The sequence below is a fragment of the Pseudoliparis swirei genome, chromosome 10 (genome assembly GCF_029220125.1).
Source record: "Pseudoliparis swirei isolate HS2019 ecotype Mariana Trench chromosome 10, NWPU_hadal_v1, whole genome shotgun sequence".
In the NCBI taxonomy this organism is placed as follows: domain Eukaryota; kingdom Metazoa; phylum Chordata; class Actinopteri; order Perciformes; family Liparidae; genus Pseudoliparis; species Pseudoliparis swirei.
Genome location: NC_079397.1, coordinates 12,313,033 through 12,336,012, shown reverse-complemented (window position 1 = coordinate 12,336,012; position 22,980 = coordinate 12,313,033). Strand labels below are relative to the sequence as shown.

General features: G+C 46.3%; 3 protein-coding genes across 6 annotated transcripts in view; 2 read left to right on the top strand and 1 right to left on the bottom strand.

Moving 5' to 3' along the window:
- Positions 1-622, bottom strand: part of pphln1 (periphilin 1) — a 25,425-nt gene extending 24,803 nt beyond the window's left edge. For both annotated transcript variants that reach the window (XM_056425404.1, XM_056425405.1), the window contains exon 1: positions 1-622. This exon is cut by the window's left edge and continues 593 nt beyond it. The gene's annotated coding sequence lies outside the window, so the exon portion shown is untranslated.
- The window catches only part of yaf2 (YY1 associated factor 2), a 12,521-nt gene extending 6,284 nt beyond the window's left edge, over positions 1-6,237 (top strand). Inside the window, exons 3-4 of the mRNA XM_056425411.1 lie at positions 4,545-4,700; positions 5,076-6,237. Coding sequence (XP_056281386.1) covers positions 4,545-4,700; positions 5,076-5,328 — 409 coding nt within the window. The 3' untranslated portion in view covers positions 5,329-6,237. The remainder of the gene's footprint in view (positions 1-4,544; positions 4,701-5,075) is intronic.
- Positions 6,238-9,339: 3,102 nt separating this feature from the next.
- The window catches only part of gxylt1b (glucoside xylosyltransferase 1b), a 108,359-nt gene continuing 94,718 nt past the window's right edge, over positions 9,340-22,980 (top strand). For 2 of the 3 annotated variants that reach the window (XM_056425110.1, XM_056425108.1), the window contains exons 1-7: positions 9,340-9,555; positions 10,569-10,779; positions 10,905-11,036; positions 11,949-12,200; positions 12,399-12,522; positions 12,744-12,916; positions 19,473-19,554. In XM_056425110.1, the coding sequence (XP_056281085.1) occupies positions 9,353-9,555; positions 10,569-10,779; positions 10,905-11,036; positions 11,949-12,200; positions 12,399-12,522; positions 12,744-12,916; positions 19,473-19,554 (1,177 nt within the window). In that variant the 5' untranslated portion in view covers positions 9,340-9,352. Of the gene's footprint in view, positions 9,556-10,568; positions 10,780-10,904; positions 11,037-11,948; positions 12,201-12,398; positions 12,523-12,743; positions 12,917-19,472; positions 21,147-22,980 lie in introns of those variants that run through there. The other variant, XM_056425107.1, reaches the window with a different exon arrangement.

Sequence of the window (22,980 nt, the reverse complement as noted above, 5' to 3'; positions counted from 1 at the left end):
CATGGCGGTAGCATGTACAGGCAGGGAGAGACATTAATCATTGGGTTGGAGGGGCTCCCAGGAGCAGCCTACGACCTGCTGACAGAAAACCTGAGATACACACACACACACACACACACTCATCCACCTCTATTGAGGGTGTTCAACAGGGCATAAAATACGCTCTTTCACAACGCTCTTATGATCATCACAGAACAGTGAGATGAGATTTGTTTATCGCGGCGCACTCCAGGCGCTCATTTGCAGTCCATCAGCTGTCCTGCGGGCCGTTTGCTCGTCACACGATGCACTCGACAAATATTAGCGAGCAGTCCAAATATCAGCAGCATTCTTGCACTGCCGCCTTTTGGACGCGACGCGCTACCAGCTCGACATTTTAATCAGCAGCTAGATTCATGGCCACAGGGTCAGGTTTGTGTTCTCTTTGTGTCCGTCCCGTAAACAAATTTGATTTGACTTTTGTTTCCGCTTGCTTTGGTCGGAGGTATTTCTCAACCAGAGGATTGTGAGTACGCTTGTCGGTATATTTGGAAAAAAGATAACGCGGGTCCGATTTTTAAGCGGAATTTGTTGTTGCTCTCCAGTGAAAACCAAAGTATCTCAACATGTGAGCATTCTAAATAGATGATTCAATGTTTAATGTAGGTTTTAATTTGGCGTCCAAAATTGACCCAAAGGGTAAAATATGTTAGTAAATATAAAGGTAACAGGAGGGTGAAACATTGAATCGGGTCAAAATGACCCTAAGGCAACACAAGGGTTAATAGATGAACTGAAGGCGGATGTTTTGCTTCATGGGTTAATTGCCTTCAACTTAATAACCCGAATGCTTCGTCACAAAGACCAAAACAGGATGTGTTTTATTCATTTCCAGTCGGTTATGTTACTATGAGTCCATTACTCGCCGCTGTGTTTCTCAGGCGTCTTTTCACGTCTTTTATTATTTTGCCTCGTCTCTATAAACAGATCCTGGCTCGCACACACGCAGCCACAGCATCGGTGCTAACAGCTCAGTCTCTGAGCTGTGGTGTTGATGATCTATTTGTCCGCTTGACGGTCATAACCCCCCACCCCCCTCCACACACACACACACACACACACACACACACACACACACACACACTTTGTTATGTGACCAAAACAGGACCAGTGGAGACATTTTCTTGCTGCGTGGGTTCTTCCCCTGCTTTGGTTCTCGTTGGTGGAGAACTGTGAGTTCAGTGGGTGCATCAGAAGGAGGGAGAGTGGGATAGAGGGAGAGTTAGCGATAGACTGTGTGTGTGTGTGTGTGTGTGTGTGTTTCTATGACATATTTGCAAAGGGGTCAGCCAGAGTTTCCCTGTCAGTGAAATGTGTGTGGGATCAGTGGCAGCAATTGTACTTTCCAGCTCGTCCAGGCTGCAGCACAGGATGAAAAAAATCGTATTTCTTCTTCTTGTTTAATCTAAAGTAAGAGTGTTTTGTACTTCCCATTCGAACATGTAAGAATGATCTTCGTCAAAGTAATGAAACTTGAGCAGAAGCTATGGCCCGACACACGCGTCTGTGTAGATGCGCCGTTTGCTTTCTTGACTACATTAAAAGAGAAGACATTGAGACAGGAAATGGAACTCGCTGTGTTTAAGCCCGCCTCGTAACCTCCTGATTTCCCAGTGTGGGACTCCATTAGCTGCCGTGGAATAGATGGCTCGAGTGGAGCAAATATTGATCGGAAACAACAGTTCCAACACGCAGTATTAATGTCAGAAAGAATAGGCCGTTTACATTAGGCACAGCAATTCCTGTTGGAATCAATAGACAAAAACACACACACACACACACACACACACACAGCTTGCAGATGGAGGCCAGTACCGAAGGCCTAAGTGCTAAGATAATAACCATTTGATTGGGTTAACAGAGGCAGTTCTGTTTAGGCCTGCTGCTTTGCCTCGCAGAGCGATATTAGCTCATCTCCTCTTTCACCTCCAGGTTATTGAGCTGGCTCGATTAGTGAGAATCTACTTCATTGTTATACATGAAGATGATAGGGTGTACACAATATGTTTATACTTGGCCCCCCATCGCTCTCAGGCACAGCCAGTCTTTCAGTTTTAAATAGAAAAGAGCACCATTTGCCTCAGGTGGCGTTTTACTTCTTCTTTCTGTTCTTGATGGCACATCAAGCACCAACATCCAGCAGCTCATCTGACGGAGTTCATCTGTTCAGCACATACAGTAAATCACGGGAACAAATATCGGAACATGAACCTGAGCATAAGTCACGAATCAAAGGAGGTTATGAAACGAGGCAGTCGGTCGTCTCGTGTTTGTTTTTTTGTGTTTTTAAATTTGGTAACATTTGGCCCTCAGGGCAGTTGCTGTTTTGTGCGCGAGCGTCGGCGAACTCAGAAAAAAGCCGACATTACTTCACGGTATCGGTTACAAGGAAGCCAGAAAGGGTGTGCCGCGAACGCCTCGTGCTGGGAACAGAGGACGTGCGAGAGGTCTTTTGATTTAGTGTCAGCAGTTCTGCAGCGTCGCGCTGACAGGACAGACGCGTTTAGAGGATCTCGACGTCTCCTCCCGATCAGACGCTTATGTAGGCCAAGAGACCCATTTGCATTTCGCTCTAGCCTCGCTCGCAGCACGGCGTGTTCTGTGAAGGCAGCGATAACTCCGGAAAGAAAGAAAGCGAGAAGAAAAAAAACTGACTCTGGGAGAGAGGCTCTTTGAAGCTGGGACCCAATTTAGGTCATCCCAGAATGGTTAAACAACAGCTTTGCCCTTAGAACAAGACGGCAGCCCAGCAGCCCTGGTTATGTATCTCCCCTTGGACGATGCAGTAGACGCCTCTAAATTAAGCTAAGTAGGCCACCGAGGCTCTTTTGGCAAAAACGTGGCGCATTGCACAACCACTCTTGGCCAGGTGCTCAGACTCATTTTGTCGATGGGATTCGTCAGGTCCAATGCATTTGTACACACTGCACCTCGTTTCACCTTTCTACTATATTTGCATTGGGCTTGTCCAAAATGCCTTTATTTTTTAAATTTATTTTTACTGAAGCACACTCAATGTTTTGTAATTGCAGTACTTTTGGGAAGGTTCACACACAGGTCAGTGCACTCGGGTTACCCGCAGAGACTTACGGTCCGAGAGGATCGATACGCTGCCGAGCTATCTTTCTCCGAGATATATTTCATGGGCGGCAGTTTAAAGCTTTCTTTTCACAGAAACGGGCTGATGAATGTTGTTTCCGGTGTTAATTGTGTGCTCAACAGGGCTCAGAAAACACACTGTGCTCTTCTGCTGTTCCCATCATGCCCTCGTGCTTCATCTGCTCTGTGTGTGTGTGTGTGTGTGTGTGTGTGTGTGTGTGTGTGTGTGCTGTGATGTGCATAGGTGCATTCATACGTATAACTGTGTTTGTGTGTTGCGCATGCAAAATCAGCCACGAGATGTGGAGGCTCTCTCAACAGATGGCCTTTTCAACACACTCTCGGCAAAGGCTCAAAACACACACACACACACACACACACACACCCACACACACACTCTCCTGTACAGAAATACGATCGCAGCCTTCATGCATACAAACTGTTGCCAAAGCAATTGCATAATGTATCATTTTGTAGACAGCAGGCACCCGCAGAGGATGGAAATGCGACTGCAAGTAAGGAACATTTAGTTAAAACCGTGTTCCACGTTGGATTCGATATTGGGGTCACCTTTAAACGTTCTGTGCAGCTCGTGTATGAAACCGGTGCACCATCCTCACTCATCAGGCTGCTTCTTCTCGGTCGTCAATAACAGAGCCGGGACCACGACTTCCGATGCAAGGCAGTCAAAACATTACGCCGGGTTTTGTGCGTGTGATCCACGATCTGTAAATCCGGTCAATCGGACGCCGGTTGGAAAGAGAAGCGGCCAGCGGCACGCTTCACGGCAGCTCACGCCTGTAATCGGAGATAAAGTCTCCGGTGACAATTGGGCATTCCACATTGGGGATGACGGAGAAAGACATTTTAGGGTGTGGCCGTTTTAAAAGGATAATAATGATGTGTCACACCGTGCTCATCTCACGTCTCTCCGTACACACTCTTGAAGTCTCACAGATTTCTCTTTTGGGGTTTTTATAAACGCGAGCGGGGGAAAGGCGTGCCACGCAGGCCTCTCGTGCGTCCTGATCGCATCTCGCAGTTCGCCAAAGCAGATCTCAGCTTGTCGATGTTTACCCTCGGAGCCCTGGAACAAGCCAGTGCAGGTAGACCACATATCTCACAGATGGCTGAATCCTGGGTTTCGTTCTGACTGCGCTCGTGTGTGTGTGTGTGTGTGTGTGTGTGTGTGTGTGCCAGCGCTAAGAACACTTCAGCCTGCGCCACCCTAACCAGCACTGGCAGCGATTATTGCCTCTTGATCCTGGCGGTACGCGAGCATGGAGCCGTGTGCTCGCCGCGATGTTCCCGCTCATTAATCTGCCACACTCTGTCTCTCCCCTCTTTATGCCCCCCCATCCGCACCCCCGACCCCCTCCCCGCCCCACCCCCTCTCCCCGGATCAGGAAGCCTCGTCCCGTCTCCCAGCTCGTCTCGCAGCAGCAGGTAACGCAGCAGTTTGTGTTGCCCCCGCAGCCCAAGAAGGAGAAGAAGGAGCGAGTCGAGAGGGAGAAGAGCGACAGAGAGCCGGCGCTCAAGAAGAACAGTCACAAGAAGATGAGGTGAACAAGCTGACACCGGGTTGGGGGGGGGGGGGGGGGGAATCCGGATCAACAGGAATCCGATATATATAGAACAGGGGAGCATGAATACACACGAGAAACTATAGCTGGTGTTTGTCTTGCCTCGATGTGGTTGTCGTATTTCATGAGGCACTTCAAAAGACGGAAGTGAGGGGGGGGGGGGACCCGAATGGATTTCAAAGCGGCGTCTGGAAGGTGCTCTTTGGAGTCCTCAGTGACATTGTAGCTACGAGATGAAGGCGCTTTCACTCACCGGTGAAATCGGTGATAGTGTAGTATAGACGGGCCGATTGGAACAGAACCCTTTGAGCTTCTTGTGTCAGCTCTCTCTCTCTCTCTCTCTCCCCTCACCAGGCCGAGGTTAAAAAACATCGACCGGAGCAGCGCCCAGCACCTGGAGGTGACGGTTGGGGACCTGACAGTCATCATAACGGACTTTAAGGAGAAGGCCAAGCCCTCGTCCGCCCCGGCGACGTCGTCCAGCACCGTGTCCACGGCCGACCTCCACAGCCACAACGGCTCCAGCTCAGAGAACACAGAGAAGGGGCTCTCTCGCGCCTCCTCGCCCAGGGGGGAGGGGAGCTCTGTCAACGGAGAGTCCCACTGACTCACCCCGTCCGGTCCTCCCACGGCCTCCACCCACATCCCATCTGCAGGCCGACAGGTCACCGGTTGGAGCGTCCGGCCTCCTCTTCAGAGCTGCACATTACTTTGTTTTTCTCGGATATTACAATTTCAAAAAGGGGTCGTGGCCAAACATCACATTTAGCGAGTGTAATAGGTTTAAACATTCTCCGCAGCGCTGGAATTCTGCGTTTAGAAAGCAGTACGAAAGACCTCTTTGCTCCATGTTCAAGAGAATTCTCACATGGACACGTCGGCGTCATTGGAAAGGATCCCACAAGCTTTCCAAACCTCGCTCCTAGGACGTTTACCCAGACTGACGTTTTATTCTGCCGAAGAACTTCCTCAGAACTGACCTGAGACATGTCTGAATAAATGTTTGGACCAGCTTTATGGTGCTGTGCGGTTTCCTTCAGGTGCACCTGCTTTTTCTCTTTTTGTATATTTTTCGTTCGAGCAAATGTGCGCCCCCCCCCCAACCCATGACATCGCCTCCCGTGGCCCGGCAGAGTGACCTATTCTTCCCCCCCACGTGGAGTCTTCAGCCTTTACCTCCTCGTTATAAACCCCAAGCATCCATGACGCACTCTCGGTGTCCCGACACTGAACCTCACAGGCGACCTTTGCTCCTGCTCTGTTACTCCAAGCTTTCACTCGTGGACTGCCTCTGCTGTGGAGTGACTTTTCTTTCTTTTTGACACAGCATAGCGGCTGTACGCCTACTGGCACCGTGTGGTGTTTTTGGGTAATGTTCGGAGCGGGTTGATTTGTTCAGGTAATGCTTGTTATGTACGTATAAGGGCATCTGGCAGGTTTTGATTTTTTTTTTTTAAAGCCCTCTTTTAAATGGTGCAGGACGGTATAGTATATGATATTAAAGGATAATACCGGTGCTTTTGTCTGTTTTCAGTTTGTGCCAATAATCTACCCCCCCCTGCCCCCCTCCTCCTCCTCCTTTTGGTTTGCATACAGTCAGCCACGTTTCAGGTACAATCAGGGTTTTGTTTTTCTATTCTAGCTGCCATTCATTTTGTATGTATAACGACAACAAACCTGCATTAAGTGATATTTTTGGAATGAACATCAAATCACGTACATATGAGTAATGTGAAAAGCTGAGCATGTAGATAATGAGCAACTCTCTGGCTATGTGCAGCTTCAAGTTCCTTGTTTAGGTACCAGAGGCTATCCATGGCCAGCTAACCAGCTCTGACACGCTGTCGTTACACTTCCTGTTCAGCATGAAATCGCAGAAGACGGAAGTCCAGAAAGTCTTTAAAGAGATAAAAGTTGGGTAAATACTGAGATAATGTTGGTCAGAAGACCAGAAACACTAATCCAAATGGACATGTATGCCGGTGTATGTCTGCTAGATATGTGAGAAGGCAATGCTGACTTGTCATATCTGTCTCTCAGGGCTTTGTTTCTTTGAGTTGATTTAGCAGTGTTGCTTTCACACAAATACACTTAATGCAGCTTTTGTATTTAATTACAGTCCTCTCGAAAAATAGCATTCCTACTTTATCTGTCACATCGTAAGTCCATGATGCTGACACAATGCGTCGCTGACCTCTGACTGCCTCCATGCTGTCAATCACACGACTCCCACAGAATTAGATACACCTACGCAGCGGTTTTTTTTCCCGTGCATCGTCATATTTCTGCTTTTACTTTATTGGCACTTTTATTTTCTCCTCCAACAGCTAACCCAAAGCCAGGTTTATCACGGCAAAGTGTGTGACAGTGACGAGAGAGAAAAAGAAAGGAAAAAAGGAGGAATTGTCAACTAAATATGGACGGATTAAGTTGAGGGATGTGACCACCGGTATTCTCCTTTTTAATCTGCTGCACCAACAGGGCTGCACCTGCTCGGCATCACAGCGGAGAGCCAGAGGGTGCCTATGCTGTTCAGCCCCCCTCCCCCTCCGTGGACTCAGTTGGTGCTTTTAAAAACCGAAAAGGAGCTGTGGCTTCTGGACATGCCGATTGTCCGCCGCGTGATGGACTTCAGAGACTTGTTTAAATCCCTCCACTTTGACGTAGCAAGTGGAGGAGCTTCAGAGTATACTAAACCCTCAGCAGAACAACTATGGATCCACCGAACTACACAATACACCTGTGGAATACTACACAAGATAAAAATGGATATTTCTAAAATATTGTACTGCAATGTTTTGATGTGGTTGTATTATCCATCATAGCAGTGTTATTGTCGAGAATTTACCTTTTACATTTTAGCACAGATCCTGAGAACTGTCATGGCATGATAATATTATGGTCTCGGTATATTGTGGGACAGGCTATGTCTCTTAGTTTGTTAGCATCGTTCAATGTATCAGAGGTCTCACCGGGTCACCACACTAGCTGGGACTAGCCGCGTGGGCTCGTGAGAACTATTCGGACAGACGTTTGTTATTTGGTTGTGGCAAAAAAAAAAATGGAAAGACTTAAAAAAATATGTTGGTTGTCACTTGTTACATTTTTTTTCTTTTGCTCAGTTGATTTAAAAAGTGTGTAAACTTGTTTATTACATGTCTGAATAAGAAAATGCAAACATAAGAATCATGTCACGTATTGTCATTAGTCACGTTCATACAAGTGCATGCTTACGTTTGTTGTCACAGGTTTTTGCTTATCATCTGGCCCTTTCTCTGAGCAGAGCACTTGTTGTTTCAGCTCCATCTGGTGAACGACTTGATAACTGCTCCTTCTCCTCGACACAGGATATACTGGGAACGGTGTTTACCCATGAAATCGTGAAGTCAAAAAAACCTCCATGACTTAATGATACAGTAGTACGCATACGGCCATGCGCAGCTGATGTGGTTTACGCTCTAATTAATCAACCACTACTTATCAGTCGGTAATTCTAATTTCCCCAGGCTGAATGAAAATGCAGTTGACGTGCGGGTCTGTTGTCTAGTGGAGCCACATCAATAAAGACGACTAGTCACTTAAAGCCATGAATGGGTCTTTTCAGAGGTGAAATCCATTGAAAGTTGCTGCAGCCTGAGGGGGGTGAGGGGGGGGTAAGGAGGATTCAAGTCCGCGTATCGCTCCCACCCTTCCCCCATTTAAGTTCCCGACCTCCTGCTTCTGTTGCAAAGGAGAGAGCGTCGCATGAAATGAGGGAAACGGGTTGTGTCCTTCAAATTAAAAGCCTAAATGTAGTCCTTAAAATGGTTATGAAGGCCGGTTGGCTGCACAGAGGTACAGCACCTCGGAAGTAATTAAGATAATGGAAGTATTACAAATATATGATGAAGGTTACTGGGATATATTCCCTCATACAAATTGAATGAGGGAATATTTCCCAGCCTTTTGAATGTGTAAGAGATGGGCTAAAGATATAGCAAATATATCTTGCTTCCCTCACAAATGGGTCTTCAAAAACAGCACACTCACAGTATCGGAGCTTTGCTTTAAGGCATTACAATGAACACTCCCATGTTACAGACAACATGTGTTGGTAAGATGTATAAAATAGAGAAAAATAAATAAATAAAGAACCAAAAATACAATGAGCACGACATACGCACAATAAAAAATGTAGTTGTGATGTGATTATGACAGCTGAGGAGCATTTTTTTTGCTACATTGTTTCCGACACCTACATTGTCACACAACATATACTGTACATTGGGACATATTAATTGGGACATATTATCATGTAATGGCATACGAAGCACATTCACAGTCTTCCCAATCCGTCTCATTAGACAAGATAATAACTAAATTCCATCAGATCAATAAATAAATAATCATAATTAAGTAATTCAAGCTAAAACTGTATATATTTGTTTCCAAAGCATGACATTTGAAAATGAAAAAGGTCGTGCAGTTCTATAAAGTAGCCGCTAGAGGGCGCAGACGACACGCCCGATAGTTTTATTTTTGTATCCGTTGACCGGAAGTGCGTTACCACTGCGACTAGCTTCTCAGTTCATACTATAAGCTTAGTTTCTATGTCATGATTGTAGCTACGAGTTGTGTTTCCAAACAAGAAAATGCGGCGTTACATTCGTGCACTAATGTTGTGCACGGTGTTCGCCGTGTTTTCGGGCTTGTACGTTTACAGTAAACTGTTTTACTCGGACGTGTCGGTCGGTGGAAACGGACCGAAGAGGGTTTTCATCCCACCGAGAGTCCCCGGAGGCAAGCGAGGTACCGCGGACAAAACTGGGCCCAGAAGCCCACACTGGTACAATAGGTAGGACCGAACATTTATGCTTCTCCTGCTTTAACTGTGGTAAAACAACATTTCATACGATAAGCACGAGTATATGTAAAAAGAGTTACTCTATACCTCACGCGATGTATAGGAATGTAACGCTGACTGATTGAATGCAGACAAATTCCACTGCAGTTATAGTCATCTTACTATGGTGGTAACGCGAGACTTGGACAGGTGTTCGACCTCACGTGATACATCACGCAAGTTATGGATACAGTTGTCATACACATACAGTCATGACTCAGACCGAAATAGCCTATTAGCTGGTCCAATTATGATAATAATACACATGACAAATACAATCTATAGAAGGCATATAGAGAATGCATATGCCAACATGAAGTGATTACAGAAAGTTCAGCTTTACTTCAGCTGGGTGTGTCTGCCAGATGTTCAAGTTTGAGGACTAGGATAAATGGGGGAAGTAGCTAATAAAGTTCAAAAACATTTTTATTCTGCTTTCCAGCCCCTCACCAAGGCCACTGCCCTCACGGCTGTAGGCCTGACTGGTTCCAGTGAGTCAAGAGAAAATACTTGAGTTCTACTACTTAACACACATATTATCAGGTTTACATTGATGTTTTGTCCGACCTGATGTCCAAAACGTAAACATTGAGTTTACTTGGACGTAAGACAAAGTAAAAATGGACCCCAGCTCTAGTTTGCATCAGCAAAAAGAGATGTTGGTGATTTAAAAAAAAAACTGTAATCTGAGTGAAGTTATTTGAGAAAAGAAATCTTCACATAATTAAAAGAGTTAGATTCTAGAAGATTGTATGAACAGTTTTGAAACTTCACTGATCCATGATTCATGTTTCTGGGCAATAACTCAGTAATTTTTGAAAAGTCACCATTGAATCAAGTGGCCTTTGACGATAAGATTAGTAGCACCACCCTGATGAAGCCTTTTGTCAAAACCATGTAATAATGATAGAAACTTGAGATTCACTTCTTATATCTTCCCTCCGACTCTCCTTCCTCTCACTCAGGTACATCATGCGTCAGCGGGGTCAGGCGGAGGCAGGTGGGGGCAGCGTTCAGAGCAGACCTGAACCCCCCATCCATCTGGCCGTGGTGGCCTGTGGGGAGAGGCTGGAAGAGACTCTCACCATGATCAAGTCTGCTGTGCTTTTCAGCATTAAGCATCTCCAACTGCACATCTTCGCCGAAGATCAGCTCCACACCAGCTTCATGGAAGCTGTGAGTAGTAAATACGTGGAACATTTGTGTCTGAAAACTGCAAGTTGCTTGCTGTTAACCGTATATGACAGAGCTTGTGTTGATCATATCCCTACAAGTAATATAATGTGCTATCTGTGTTGCAGTTGGAGTCGTGGCCTAGTTTTATTCGCTCCAGGTTCAACTACACAGTCTACTCCATCAGCTTCCCCAGTGAGAACGCAGCAGAGTGGAAGAAGCTCTTCAAACCCTGCGCTTCTCAGAGGCTCTTCTTACCCGTGAGTTTCTTCTAGAGAGAGGACTCTTAACCCTTGTGTTGCCTTCGGGTCATTTTGACCCGATTCAATATTTAACCCTCCTGTCGCCTTCGGGTCAATTTGACCCGATTCAATGTTTAATGTCGGTGTTCTTTCGGGAGTCAACAAACAAACATAAAGTACCTCACACTTAAACTTGGAAAACAATATTAATTCTAATAATTTTCTGGAGATTTTAATAGCTGGGGTCATATTGACCTCAAGGGTAAAATATGTTAGTAAATATAAAGGTAACAGGAGGGTGAAACATTGAATCGGGTCAAATTGACCCGAAGGCAACACAAGGGTTAAGGATGAGAACCGCAGTGGAAATGCACATCTGACATCATTATGCAGGGTTTGTACGGTCATGGAAAACCTGGAAAAGTCACGGAATTTTAAATGGTCATTTCCAGGCCTGGAAAAGTCATGAAAAAAAACTTAAATCATAAAAGTTTTGGAAAAGTCATGGAAATTTGTTAAAATCATATGTTCATTTACGGCGAATTTGAAATAATTAATATATTTTTTAAAGAAACGCGCTCAAAATATAAGCCAGCGATCGCTCTCAATACGCAATTTCTACAGTTTTCATGTTTATACCGAGATTTCAGTTTTGGTCATGGAAGTTTGGTTTAAAGTCATGGAAAAGTCCTGGAAATCCATTGGTCAAAATGTGTAAGAACCCTGATTATGACATTTTAAAGTTATAAAATCAAGGTCTGAGAAACCGAATATTCCAACATCATTGCAGTACACCTTTTATGTATGAGAGAAGATGATCATATTCTGTTCCCCTGAGGATAATCACTTTTGTCAGGCCACTGCAAAACATCCACATTATTGACATTCTGAGTGACGTCTGTCTCTGTGTGTCTTTTTCAATCCACGCAGCTGATCCTGAAGGACGTCGACTCGATTGTGTACGTCGACTCGGACATCTTATTCCTGCAGCCTGTCGACCGCCTGTGGGCGTTCCTGTCCCAGTTTAATTCCTCCCAGCTGGCTGCCATGGCCCCGGAGCACGAGGAGCCCCGTATTGCCTGGTACAACCGCTTTGCCCGCCACCCATTCTACGGCAAGACGGGCATCAACTCTGGGGTGATGCTCATGAACATGACACGGATGAGGAACATGTACTTTCAGGTAGAGCTGAATTCTGAAGAAGGAGGTATTTCTATAGCTCTGTTTACTGAATTAGTGTCCACCCTTTATTGGCCACAAGATGTCCTCCTTCTGCTGCAGTTGTTGTGCACTAAAGTCTGTGCACAGACGCTCCCCATTCTTACAATATTGTGACACAATAAAGGCATCTTTTTTGCGTCTGCATGTCTGTGTCGACAGAATGACATGACGCCTGTGGGACTGCGTTGGGAGGAGTTGCTGATGCCTCTTCTTCAGAAATACAAACTCAACATAACCTGGGGAGACCAAGACCTTCTCAATATCATTTTCCACCACAACCCTGGTAAGGCTGCACGCACTAATGCAGCACATATAGCATGTTTATTACCATGTACAAGCACTTTTTAAAATTCAGCTTTTCAGCCTTTACAGACAAACTGAGGAGAGATTAGTTGTTTTTGACCACGAGACATTAGCTTATCGTACTCGTCAAAGTCTCAAAGATGTCACTTTGCTTTCCTGATTTGTTGACTTGTTTCTGTGTTCTTCCACATCCATTCACAGAGTGCTTGCTGGAGTTTCCGTGCCAGTGGAATTATCGTCCAGATCATTGTATCTATGGCAGTAACTGTGCGTCAGCGGAAGACGATGGCATTCACATACTGCATGGAAACAGAGGTGTTTACCACGACCACAAACAACCCGCATTCAGGGCTGTTTACGAGGCCATACGAAAGGTGAGCAGCAGCCACGCGTTGCTGTGTTTGTGTTGGACTGTGTGAGACGCTCGAATACGCTTGTCCATCTTCAAGCTTTGTGAATTCAGCCTTTTCTTACATTGCATCACGTTGTGTCACATGTTCAGCCAGGCTAGGATTCGACATGATGGTATTCATGTACTGTGGAGAACTGAAAGAATTGCCCCTCGGTGCATAGAAATAAACTGCATTTCACTTTATCTTTTAATAACTTAGTACTGTTCACTTTAGAGATCTTCATTCAACACAAAACATTATTTTAGATCAATTTCACTTATAGCTAGAATGGGCACTCGGTAGAGCGCATACCTTCGCATATCACAAGATTGGGCATTGAATTATGAACATTTTGGCATTAGTTGCATGCCAATTGGATAAAAATTGACCGTGCTCTGGTAAAAAGAAGATCATGACTTTGACCCGATTGATCCCAAAATCTAATCAAATGGTCCCCGGATAATAACCAATCATCCCACCAAATTTCATGCGATTCAAGAAGATGTTGACCTTTTCATGACCTTGACCTTGACCTTTGACCCAATCGATCCCAAAATCTAATCAAATGGTCCCCGGATAATAACCAATCATCCCACCAAATTTCATGCGATTCGGTTTAAAACTTGTTGTGTTATGCGAGGAACATGCATCCAAAAATAAATAAACAGACGGCGATCAAAACATAACGTTCCGCATTTTCAATTATTGAAGACCAAAAGTAGATAACAAGATGTTCTGTCAGTTTGTCTACGATTACATGTACTTACAGAAACATGTCAATAAACATATGAACAGAAGCCCCCGGGGTCTCAAAGGCTTTAAGCCAGCCACAGACATTATACAGGCAGATATTGATGGTATTATAGGAGCAGCACATGCAGCCTCATACTAGAGTCCATTGTTAGACTCCTTTTTGACTGTAAACACTGGCTCTCTTCTTATGATTACCGATTTTATACATTCGCACATCACATTTACCGCAAGACAATTATTTTTTTATTCCCACACATACTGATTGCCGAACACTAGGCAAAAGGCATTTTTGGAAATAAAGTGTCCAACACAAGACTGACATGAAAACCCGGTTGTAAGTCTCTTGGGTATATTAAAGTTTAAAGAGAAAAGAAGAAAAGGCGGCTGAGCCCTTTTCAAAGTGTCGTAGGTGTAATTTAGTGCAACATCTGATGAGTGGAGCCCTTTTACGACCCCGGTGACACACCTGCTCTCGACCACTGCCCTGTTCCATCACCCTCCCAGATGAGATTTTGGATTGGCGCTGACCCGAGAGACCGTAAGTGTTACTGACATCAGATTGTCTGCATTGGAAAACAAACGGCCCCCATTTCCAGAAGGTTGAAGTGAAAGCTAATTCCCCCCATGAGGATGTTTATGGGTTGTCTACCAACAGTGTAATGATATTGACGACACCACTGACATTTACTTAATGAAGCCATCAACGTTGGGAGTCTCGTTGCTTTCCTATTAACAAAGCATAGATCAAAGCGATGGCTGATATAAACCTTATCCATGACCCGCAGTTCAAACTGCAGCTTTATAGGACAGGGTCAATTACAGCAGGAGACACACACATGTACCTCTGTGGCTATAAGGGAGCCTCAACCCTAGGGCCCATCGCCTGCACTAACACACACTTCTTTCCAATAGCCTATGTAGGTATTGATACTTTCATAGATCTGTAATGAAGTCTGGTTGGCCAGGAGTAGAGATTGATCTTCTGTGTGTTTCATCTCACTGGACAGACACTTTCATCCATTTATTGCTTGTCCGTCCGCAGCAGAACCTCAGGCAATCTGAGTCGTGTTATGGAGCGAATGACAAACCGGACAGTTCCACAATAACAGTGAGAGGTTTCAGAAAAGGCAGAGGACTCAGATGAACCGTACAGTATTTACAAAATGGCAGTGTCCAGGCTCTGAAAGAATGAATTGGAAATTTGAATACATTTTTGGAAGAATAAATAAACCCACACAAATTGGAAAGGTGATGGGGTTTTGCTTCACACGTACACTACCGTTCAAAAGTTTGGGGTCACTTAGAAATGTCTTTATTTTTCAAAGAAAAGCACTGTTTTTTCAATAAAGATAACATTAATAAAAAATACACACTATACATTGTTAATGTGGTAAATGACTATTCTAGGTGGAAACGTCTGGTTTCTAATGAAATATCTCCAGGTGTATAGAGACCCATTTCCATCAACTATCACTCCAGTGTTCTAATGGTACATTGTGTTTGATCATCGCCTTAGAAGACTAATATCTGATTAGAAAACCCTTGTGCAATTATGTTAGCACAGCTGAAAACAGTTATGCTGGTGATATAAGCTATACAACTGGCCTTCCTTTGAGCTTGAAGTTTGAAGAACAACATTAATACTTCAAATATTAATCATTATTTCTAACCTTGTCAATGTCTTGACTATATTTTCTATTCAATTTTCAATTCATTTGATAAATAAAAGTGAGTTTTCATGGAAGACACAAAATTGTCTGGATGACCCCAAACTTTTGAACGGTAGTGTACCTCTATAACAGTATTTGTGGTTCAGTCAAAAGCGACTGAGAACAATCTCTGTTAAACAACATCATGTCCGGGTCAGATTCATCACTTGACGTAACATTGCTCTCTGATATCAGACTCTGACTTTTTATTTATATATTTATATCAAGCAAGACTGATAAACATGTGGTTATGTTGGGCTACAACTAATTATTTTTGTTGTTGTTAATCCTTCCTGTTAATCTTTTAAGTCTTCCAAGTAATCACAAGATCCTGAAATCAAAACGTCTCGGATCCCCCGGTGACATCTTCAAACTGCTTGTTTGGTCCGTCTGCAGTTCAAAACCGCATTTCCTCACATTTGACAGACTGGGAGCAGCATTTTGCTTGATGAATACATTTAATAATGATTTGATCATTAAAATGGTCGTTAATTACATTTGAAAAGTCCTATCATCTATTGTTATCGCAACAAGTAATTAATTCCAATGCAAAAAGCTTATTTTCTTAATAGACTGGATAGAAATGTGCATGAAGCAGTGGCCGAGTCCTCACGCAAAGAAATGTGAACACAAACAGCGGCGCTCCTCCCCGTCTGTCTCAAAGGGACCACAGCGCTCTGTCCGTCATAAAGCGTCTCCTCCCTCCCTCCAGCGTCTCCTCCATCCCTCCTTCCAGCGTCTCCTCCCTCCCTCCAGCATCTCCTCCCTCCCTCCAGCATCTCCTCCCTCCCTCCAGCGTCTCCTCCCTCCCTCCCTCCAGCATCTCCTCCCTCCCTCCAGCGTCTCCTCCCTCCCTCCCTCCAGCGTCTCCTCCATCCTTCCAGCGTCTCCTCCCTCCCTCCAGCATCTCCTCCCCCCCTCCAGCATCTCCTCCCTCCCTCCCTCCAGCGTCTCCTCCATCCTTCCAGCGTCTCCTCCCTCCCTCCCTCCCTCCCTCCAGCGTCTCCTCCATCCTTCCAGCATCTCCTCCCTCCCTCCTTCCAGCGTCTCCTCCCTCCCTCCAGCGTCTCCTCCATCCTTCCAGCGTCTCCTCCCCCCCTCCAGCATCTCCTCCTCCTCCTCCAGCTCTCCTCCTCCCTCCTCCAGCGTCTCCTCCTCCCTCCAGCATCTCCTCCCTCCCTCCAGCATCCCCTCCTCCCTCCAGCATCTCCTCCTCCTCCAGCATCTCCTCCCTCCAGCGTCTCCTCCCTCCCTCCAGCATCTCCTCCCTCCCTCCAGCGTCTCCTCCCTCCCTCCAGCGTCTCCTCCCTCCCTCCAGCATCTCCTCCCTCCCTCCAGCGTCTCCTCCCTCCCTCCAGCGTCTCCTCCCTCCCTCCAGCATCTCCTCCCCCCCTCCAGCATCTCCTCCCTCCTTCCAGCGTCTCCTCCATCCTTCCAGCGTCTCCTCCCTCCCTCCAGCCTCCTCCTCCAGCTCCTCCTTCCAGCGTCTCCTCCCTCCCTCCAGCGTCTCCTCCCTCCCTCCAGCGTCTCCTCCCTCCCTCCAGCATCTCCTCCCTCCCTCCAGCATCTCCTCCCCCCCTCCAGCATCTCCTCCCTCCTTCCAGCGTCTCCTCCCTCCCTAAAGCATCTCCTCCCCCCCTCCAGCTCCTCCTCCCTCCAGCATCTCCTCCTCCTCCAGCGTCTCCTCCTCCCTCCAGCATCTCCTCCCTCCTCCAGCATCTCCTCCTCCTCCAGCATCTCCTCCTCCTCCAGCATCTCCTCCCTCCTCCAGCGTCTCCTCCATCCATCCAGCGTCTCCTCCCTCCCTCCAGTGTCTCCTCCCTCCCTCCAGCGTCTCCTCCCCCCCTCCAGCATCTCCTCCCTCCCTCCTTCCAGCGTCTCCTCCCTCCCTCCAGCGTCTCCTCCATTCTCCAGCTTCCTCCTCCTCCCTCCCTCCAGCATCTCCTCCTCCCTCCTCCAGCGTCTCCTCCTCCTCCCTCCAGCGTCTCCTCCCTCCTCCAGCATCTCCTCCCTCCTCCAGCGTCTCCTCCTCCTCCAGCTCCCTCCCCTCCAGCATCTCCTCCTCCCTCCTCCAGCATCTCCTCCCTCCTCCAGCGTCTCCTCCCCTCCTCAGCATCTCCTCCTCCCTCCAGCGTCTCCTCCCTCCCTCCAGCGTCCTCCATCCTCCAGTCTCCTCCTCCCTCCAGCTCCTCCTCCTCCAGCATTTCCTCCTCCCTCCAGCGTCTCCTCCCTCCTCCAGCGTCTCCTCCTCCCTCCCTCCCTCCAGCGTCTCCTCCCTCCCTCCAGCGTCTCCTCCCTCCCTCCAGCGTCTCCTCCCTCCCTCCAGCGTTTCCTCCCTCCCTCCAGCGTCTCCTCCCTCCCTCCAGCGTTTCCTCCCTCCCTCCAGCGTCTCCTCCCTCCCTCCAGCGTTTCCTCCCTCCCTCCAGTGTCTCCTCCCTCCCTCCAGCGTCTCCTCCCTCCCTCCAGCGTTTCCTCCCTCCCTCCCTCCCTCCAGCGTCTCCTCCCTCCCTCCAGCGTCTCCTCCCTCCCTCCAGTGTCTCCTCCCTCCCTCCAGCGTCTCCTCCCTCCCTCCAGCATTTCCTCCATCCCTCCAGCATCTCCTCCCTCCCTCCAGCGTCTCCTCCCTCCCTCCAGCATCTCCTCCATCCCTCCAGCGTCTCCTCCTCCAGCCTCCTCCCTCCCTCCTCCTCCCTCCAGTGTCTCCTCCCCCTCCAGTGTCTCCTCCCTCCCTCCAGCGTTTCCTCCCTCCAGCATTTCCTCCATCCCTCCAGCGTCTCCTCCCCCCTCCAGTGTCTCCTCCCTCCCTCCAGCGTCTCCTCCCCCCCTCCAGTGTCTCCTCCCTCCCTCCAGCGACTCCTCCCTCCCTCCAGCGTTTCCTCCCTCCCTCCCGCATCTCCTCCCTCCAGCGTCCTCCTCCCTCCAGTGTCTCCTCCCTCCCTCCAGCGTCTCCTCCCTCCCTCCAGCATCTCCTCCCTCCCTCCAGCGTTTCCTCCCTCCCTCCAGCGTCTCCTCCCTCCCTCCCTCCAACGTCTCCTCCCTCCCTCCCTCACTCCAGTGTCTCCTCCCTCCCTCCAGCATTTCCTCCCTCCCTCCAGCGTCTCCTCCCTCCCTCCAGCGTCTCCTCCCTCCCTCAGCTGCAAAAAAGATAAGCCCAAGAAGCAGCAGTTCGATTTTACAGCCGGTGGTACGTTTAGGGTTGGAGTCTGCACACCGACACCATCAGCCACACAAAATCAATTCACCAACTGTAAATGCAACTTTATGACTGTGTGTGTGTGTGTGTGTGAAAGAATGTGCTCATAAAAACGCCATTCTCTCTGTGACTCAATATCAGGGACCCGACCGAAAGCAAATGAGCTAGCGTAAAAAGAAAAATGGTAATTCCCCTTTGATTTCCTCGGTGCATTGTAAAGGCTCCTTCGTTATTGGGAAGACATGAAGTTTCTTCTGTCATCCCCGGTTATCACCGGACGGTAAGCCTATAGCATAAAACCGACTCCGGCGGCGTGGGCCGCTTTATGCTTCGCCCGGCTGACCGATCAGATTGGATGCGTCGTCCCCTCTGAGTTCAGCATGCCTTGCGGATTTGTTTTTTAATTTATCCAGGGAAAGATCTCCTCCGAACACAACTGCCGCCCAAAGCACCACTTTGCTGACAGGCTGAGGGAATCTGATCAATTCCACTGGCACAGTGTGAGGCTGAGGGACGTCCTCAGGGGAGTTCTGATAGTGGTTTGGGATTTCAACAGCTCATTTAAAGTTTACAAGCCCCCAACCTTTAGGCCACCCCCGTGTTTCAGCTCTCTCGAAACAGGAGAGGAGTCATCGTACTTGGCAAGTCTCCTTCCTACCATATGAATCTGCCTTTTTATACCAATGGTCTTACATTTTCCTTTTTTTTTCTAATCGGGATGCTTTCTGTTTACCGAATGTCTCAATATGTAAGATCATTTCAACTGAGGATCTTATAGCCTCTGAATAATTATGGAGTGCTTTGGCTTTTATCTTTCGTTCCTTCGGTGCACATTCAAAAACAATACACCTCACCTAAGCAATCAATCATTTTGTCCTTCCAGTACTCTTTTGGCGCGGACCCAGTGGCGTCGATGTTGGCTCCTCTCGAGGAAGAGCTGCTGAAGACGACACACACTTACTGTGGTAAGTCCCACGCGCTTCTCACCAAGATACTGGCACACAGCCTGGCGTCACTAGTGCGGCCTCGCGTGGACGGCGACAAAACACAATCACAATGACGGGACGGAGGACAAGAGGAGCGCGGCCTTCAGCCGGACAGAAAGACTTGATTGAGAGGAGAAAAAAAAAAGCAAGAAACTTGACCGCTTGTTTCTAATTCTGCGAGCTGGACGATCCCCGATGTGAACAGCGGCGCGACTGATAACACCAGAACACAACCACTGCAGCACTGCAGACATGTTTGTACTTGGCAGGCTGTTCAATAACAAAGAATTGAAGTTGTCCAAAGATACATTCACTACTTTGTGGAGCTTTTATGGATGATTTGGGTGAACAGCTGCTCCATAAAACAGTTGGATTGTCTCAAACTGAGACTAATTGGTGCTCCGTTCTTTTAAGTTGCTCTGAATAAGAGCGTGATGTAAATGTCTGAAATCTGCTCTCAAGGTTACGTTATGTGAATGTAGCAGAGATGACTATTTACGACAGATGGACACATGTTGTTTTATTTCACGCCATGTGTTTCTATTACAGACTTTCACGACATTTTATATTTTAGTGACGGCTGTGGATTTTTTTAATTTTTAAAAACCAGCCAGCATCCAGTCTCTTCTTCCAGTAATTGTCTCCTTTCAGTGCCTTCGATTCCTGACTAAAGGTGAATTATCCTCGCGGTGCAAAAACGCTGTAAAAGTTTGGAAGAGCAGCTCTTCACTTTCCATATTGGAGAATTTATTGAACCTTGTGAAACCCTTTTATTAAAAGAGACAAGAGAATCCTATCAGAACTGGACAAAGGCTTTCCGTAGGGCCTATTTTGAGAGATGTATGCACTGGCCCACTTTCCTGACCTTCAGAAACCATTTCAGAACCAACATCGTGGAAGAGAAGTCGTATCAGGGAACATACACAGGATGAGAATATCATTTCTGAGTGTGCGTGTGATTCAGTGGTTTTGAATAGTTCCTCGTATTTGGTTTTCTACAGCACAGGCTGGAGCAGACGGCCCTCCAGAGTACGGGTTTGCTATTTTATCTGTTGCACAGATCACCGCGACCCAAAGCATAACGAGCAAAATGAGTCAAAGGTCATGTTTATGTTGTGTAATGTCAGTGTACACTTTTGGGATGCCAGGTCATGTGACTGTGTCTTTTAAGTTAACATATTTCCGTATGTTACTTTGAACACGCATGTTTCTGGCACTGGCAATTTATGAATAATTCAATACTATGACCTCTTTATATTTTTACTTTTTTTACCATATGTTGTCAATCTAGAAGTGTGGATTTGTTTTTAAATAAGTTGTTTGTTTAGTTTGCAATACAGAGGACAGCCAGAAAACATAATGCAGACAAATTACTATTGAAAAAATGTTCCAAGTTCCACTCCTTATGCCAAAGCATTACTTTTTTTTATTACTTTTGCACTGTCGAATGTATTCTTAAGGTTATTATCAGTGCTTATGATGGTATGGTTGTATTGTGAGGATATCATTCGTGACATGTTTACTTGTTTATATGTCGCGTGTGTGTTTTACATTAAATACCATTTTCTGTACAGCAGTGTTTCTTGTTTCACCACCAGAGGGAGCATTCTTTTGATATTTCGGTGCTCAGGGATGAAATGTATTGTTTAGGATTAATAGAAGAGGAAAGCTACTTCCTATCGTGTCAACACTCGGGTGCCCTGTTACATCATTTCAATATTAACATCTCGTCAGAATCTTCTCTTTTTTTACCAACATACGGCATCTTTGTTAGTTTATTCTATAAAGATGTGGCGCGAAGATGATTGATGCTACAATTCTATCGCCTCCTTGGGCAGATCAATGGACTTTCCAATAATCTATGACTAGGCTAGTGGAGGTGCTTCACCATTTCTGCTTCAGCTCTGAGGCGCTCATAAACCGTAAGTGATGGAGCAATAACGCGGCCGCATACGCGCCGTCTGACTGTGACACTGTATTGCTTTGACTATGTAGAATGAGTTCATGCTTATTCCCATTAGGGGGGGGGGGGTACAGCTGCCCGTTTATGGCCCCAGAGGTAGTTTGATTCATTGCACCGGACGTATCCTCCATTCATCATGATATCTATCTGTATGAGAGCTTATCAATTACCTTTATTGACCCGTGTGCTTAAATGCAACATGTAACAGCCCAGGTCCCCAGAGGGGAGGGAGACAATGGCTCGGATGGAGCGCCGTGTCGAGAAATTCAATATCGTCCGTCCTCAGAAGTTTCATTTTCCTGAAACTACATATTTTATATCGTAATAAATAACTCTGATTTTATTCCTTTTGTGCCATAGTAGCAGGAGGAGCAACTATTTAGGATGAATACGTGACCTCCCGCGTTTACACTGGGGTCAGAGTGGTTAGAGTGGAAGATGAGGAATAAATGGGGCGCATCACAGAGTAATTACATCTGTGCGTGCTTGAAAGAAAGAGAAATACACTACCGTTCAAAAGTTTGGGGTCATCCAGACAATTTCTTGTCTTCCATGAAAACTCACTTTTATTTATCAAATGAATTGAAAATTGAATAGAAAATATAGTTAAGACATTGACAAGGTTAGAAATAATGATTAATATTTGAAGTATTAATTTTGTTCTTCAAACTTCAAGCTCAAAGGAAGGCCAGTTGTATAGCTTATATCACCAGCATAACTGTTTTCAGCTGTGCTAACATAATTGCACAAGGGTTTTCTAATCAGACATTAGTCTTCTAAGGCGATTAGCAAACACAATGTACCATTAGAACACTGGAGTGATAGTTGATGGAAATGGGCCTCTATACACCTGGAGATATTTCATTAGAAACCAGACGTTTCCACCTAGAATAGTCATTTACCACATTAACAATGTATAGTGTGTATTTTTGATTAATGTTATCTTTATTGAAAAAACAGTGCTTTTCTTTGAAAAATAAAGACATTTCTAAGTGACCCCAAACTTTTGAACGGTAGTGTATATATATACCTTTTGTTTTGTTTGAATCAAGGCACGATTTGCTATTTTTCTCTATTGTCCCCGGCCAAAATATTGAAGAGGAGAGCTGAGTGCATAGTGTGTCGACAGAGCAGAGGCCCACGCAGTGTCAGCCGTGAAAGAAAAGAACACGGCTGTCATCGCCAATATAGCAATTAGGGCACTTTACTGCTTCAGAGGTCCATCTTTTGGTTATTGCTTTTGGACCTATAAATGGTGTCATCACGAGGAAAAAGGCGGCGGGGGACCAAGAAATGAGCAGCTTCCACACGTGTGCGCTATATGGAGGCCGTACAGTGTAGCAGGGTTCATTATGAACCACTCGATGATCAAATGGGATGAACAACCACTGAGGCTCGCATCTAAAAATCGATAAACGCCACAAGAACCTGAAGAGGTAGAT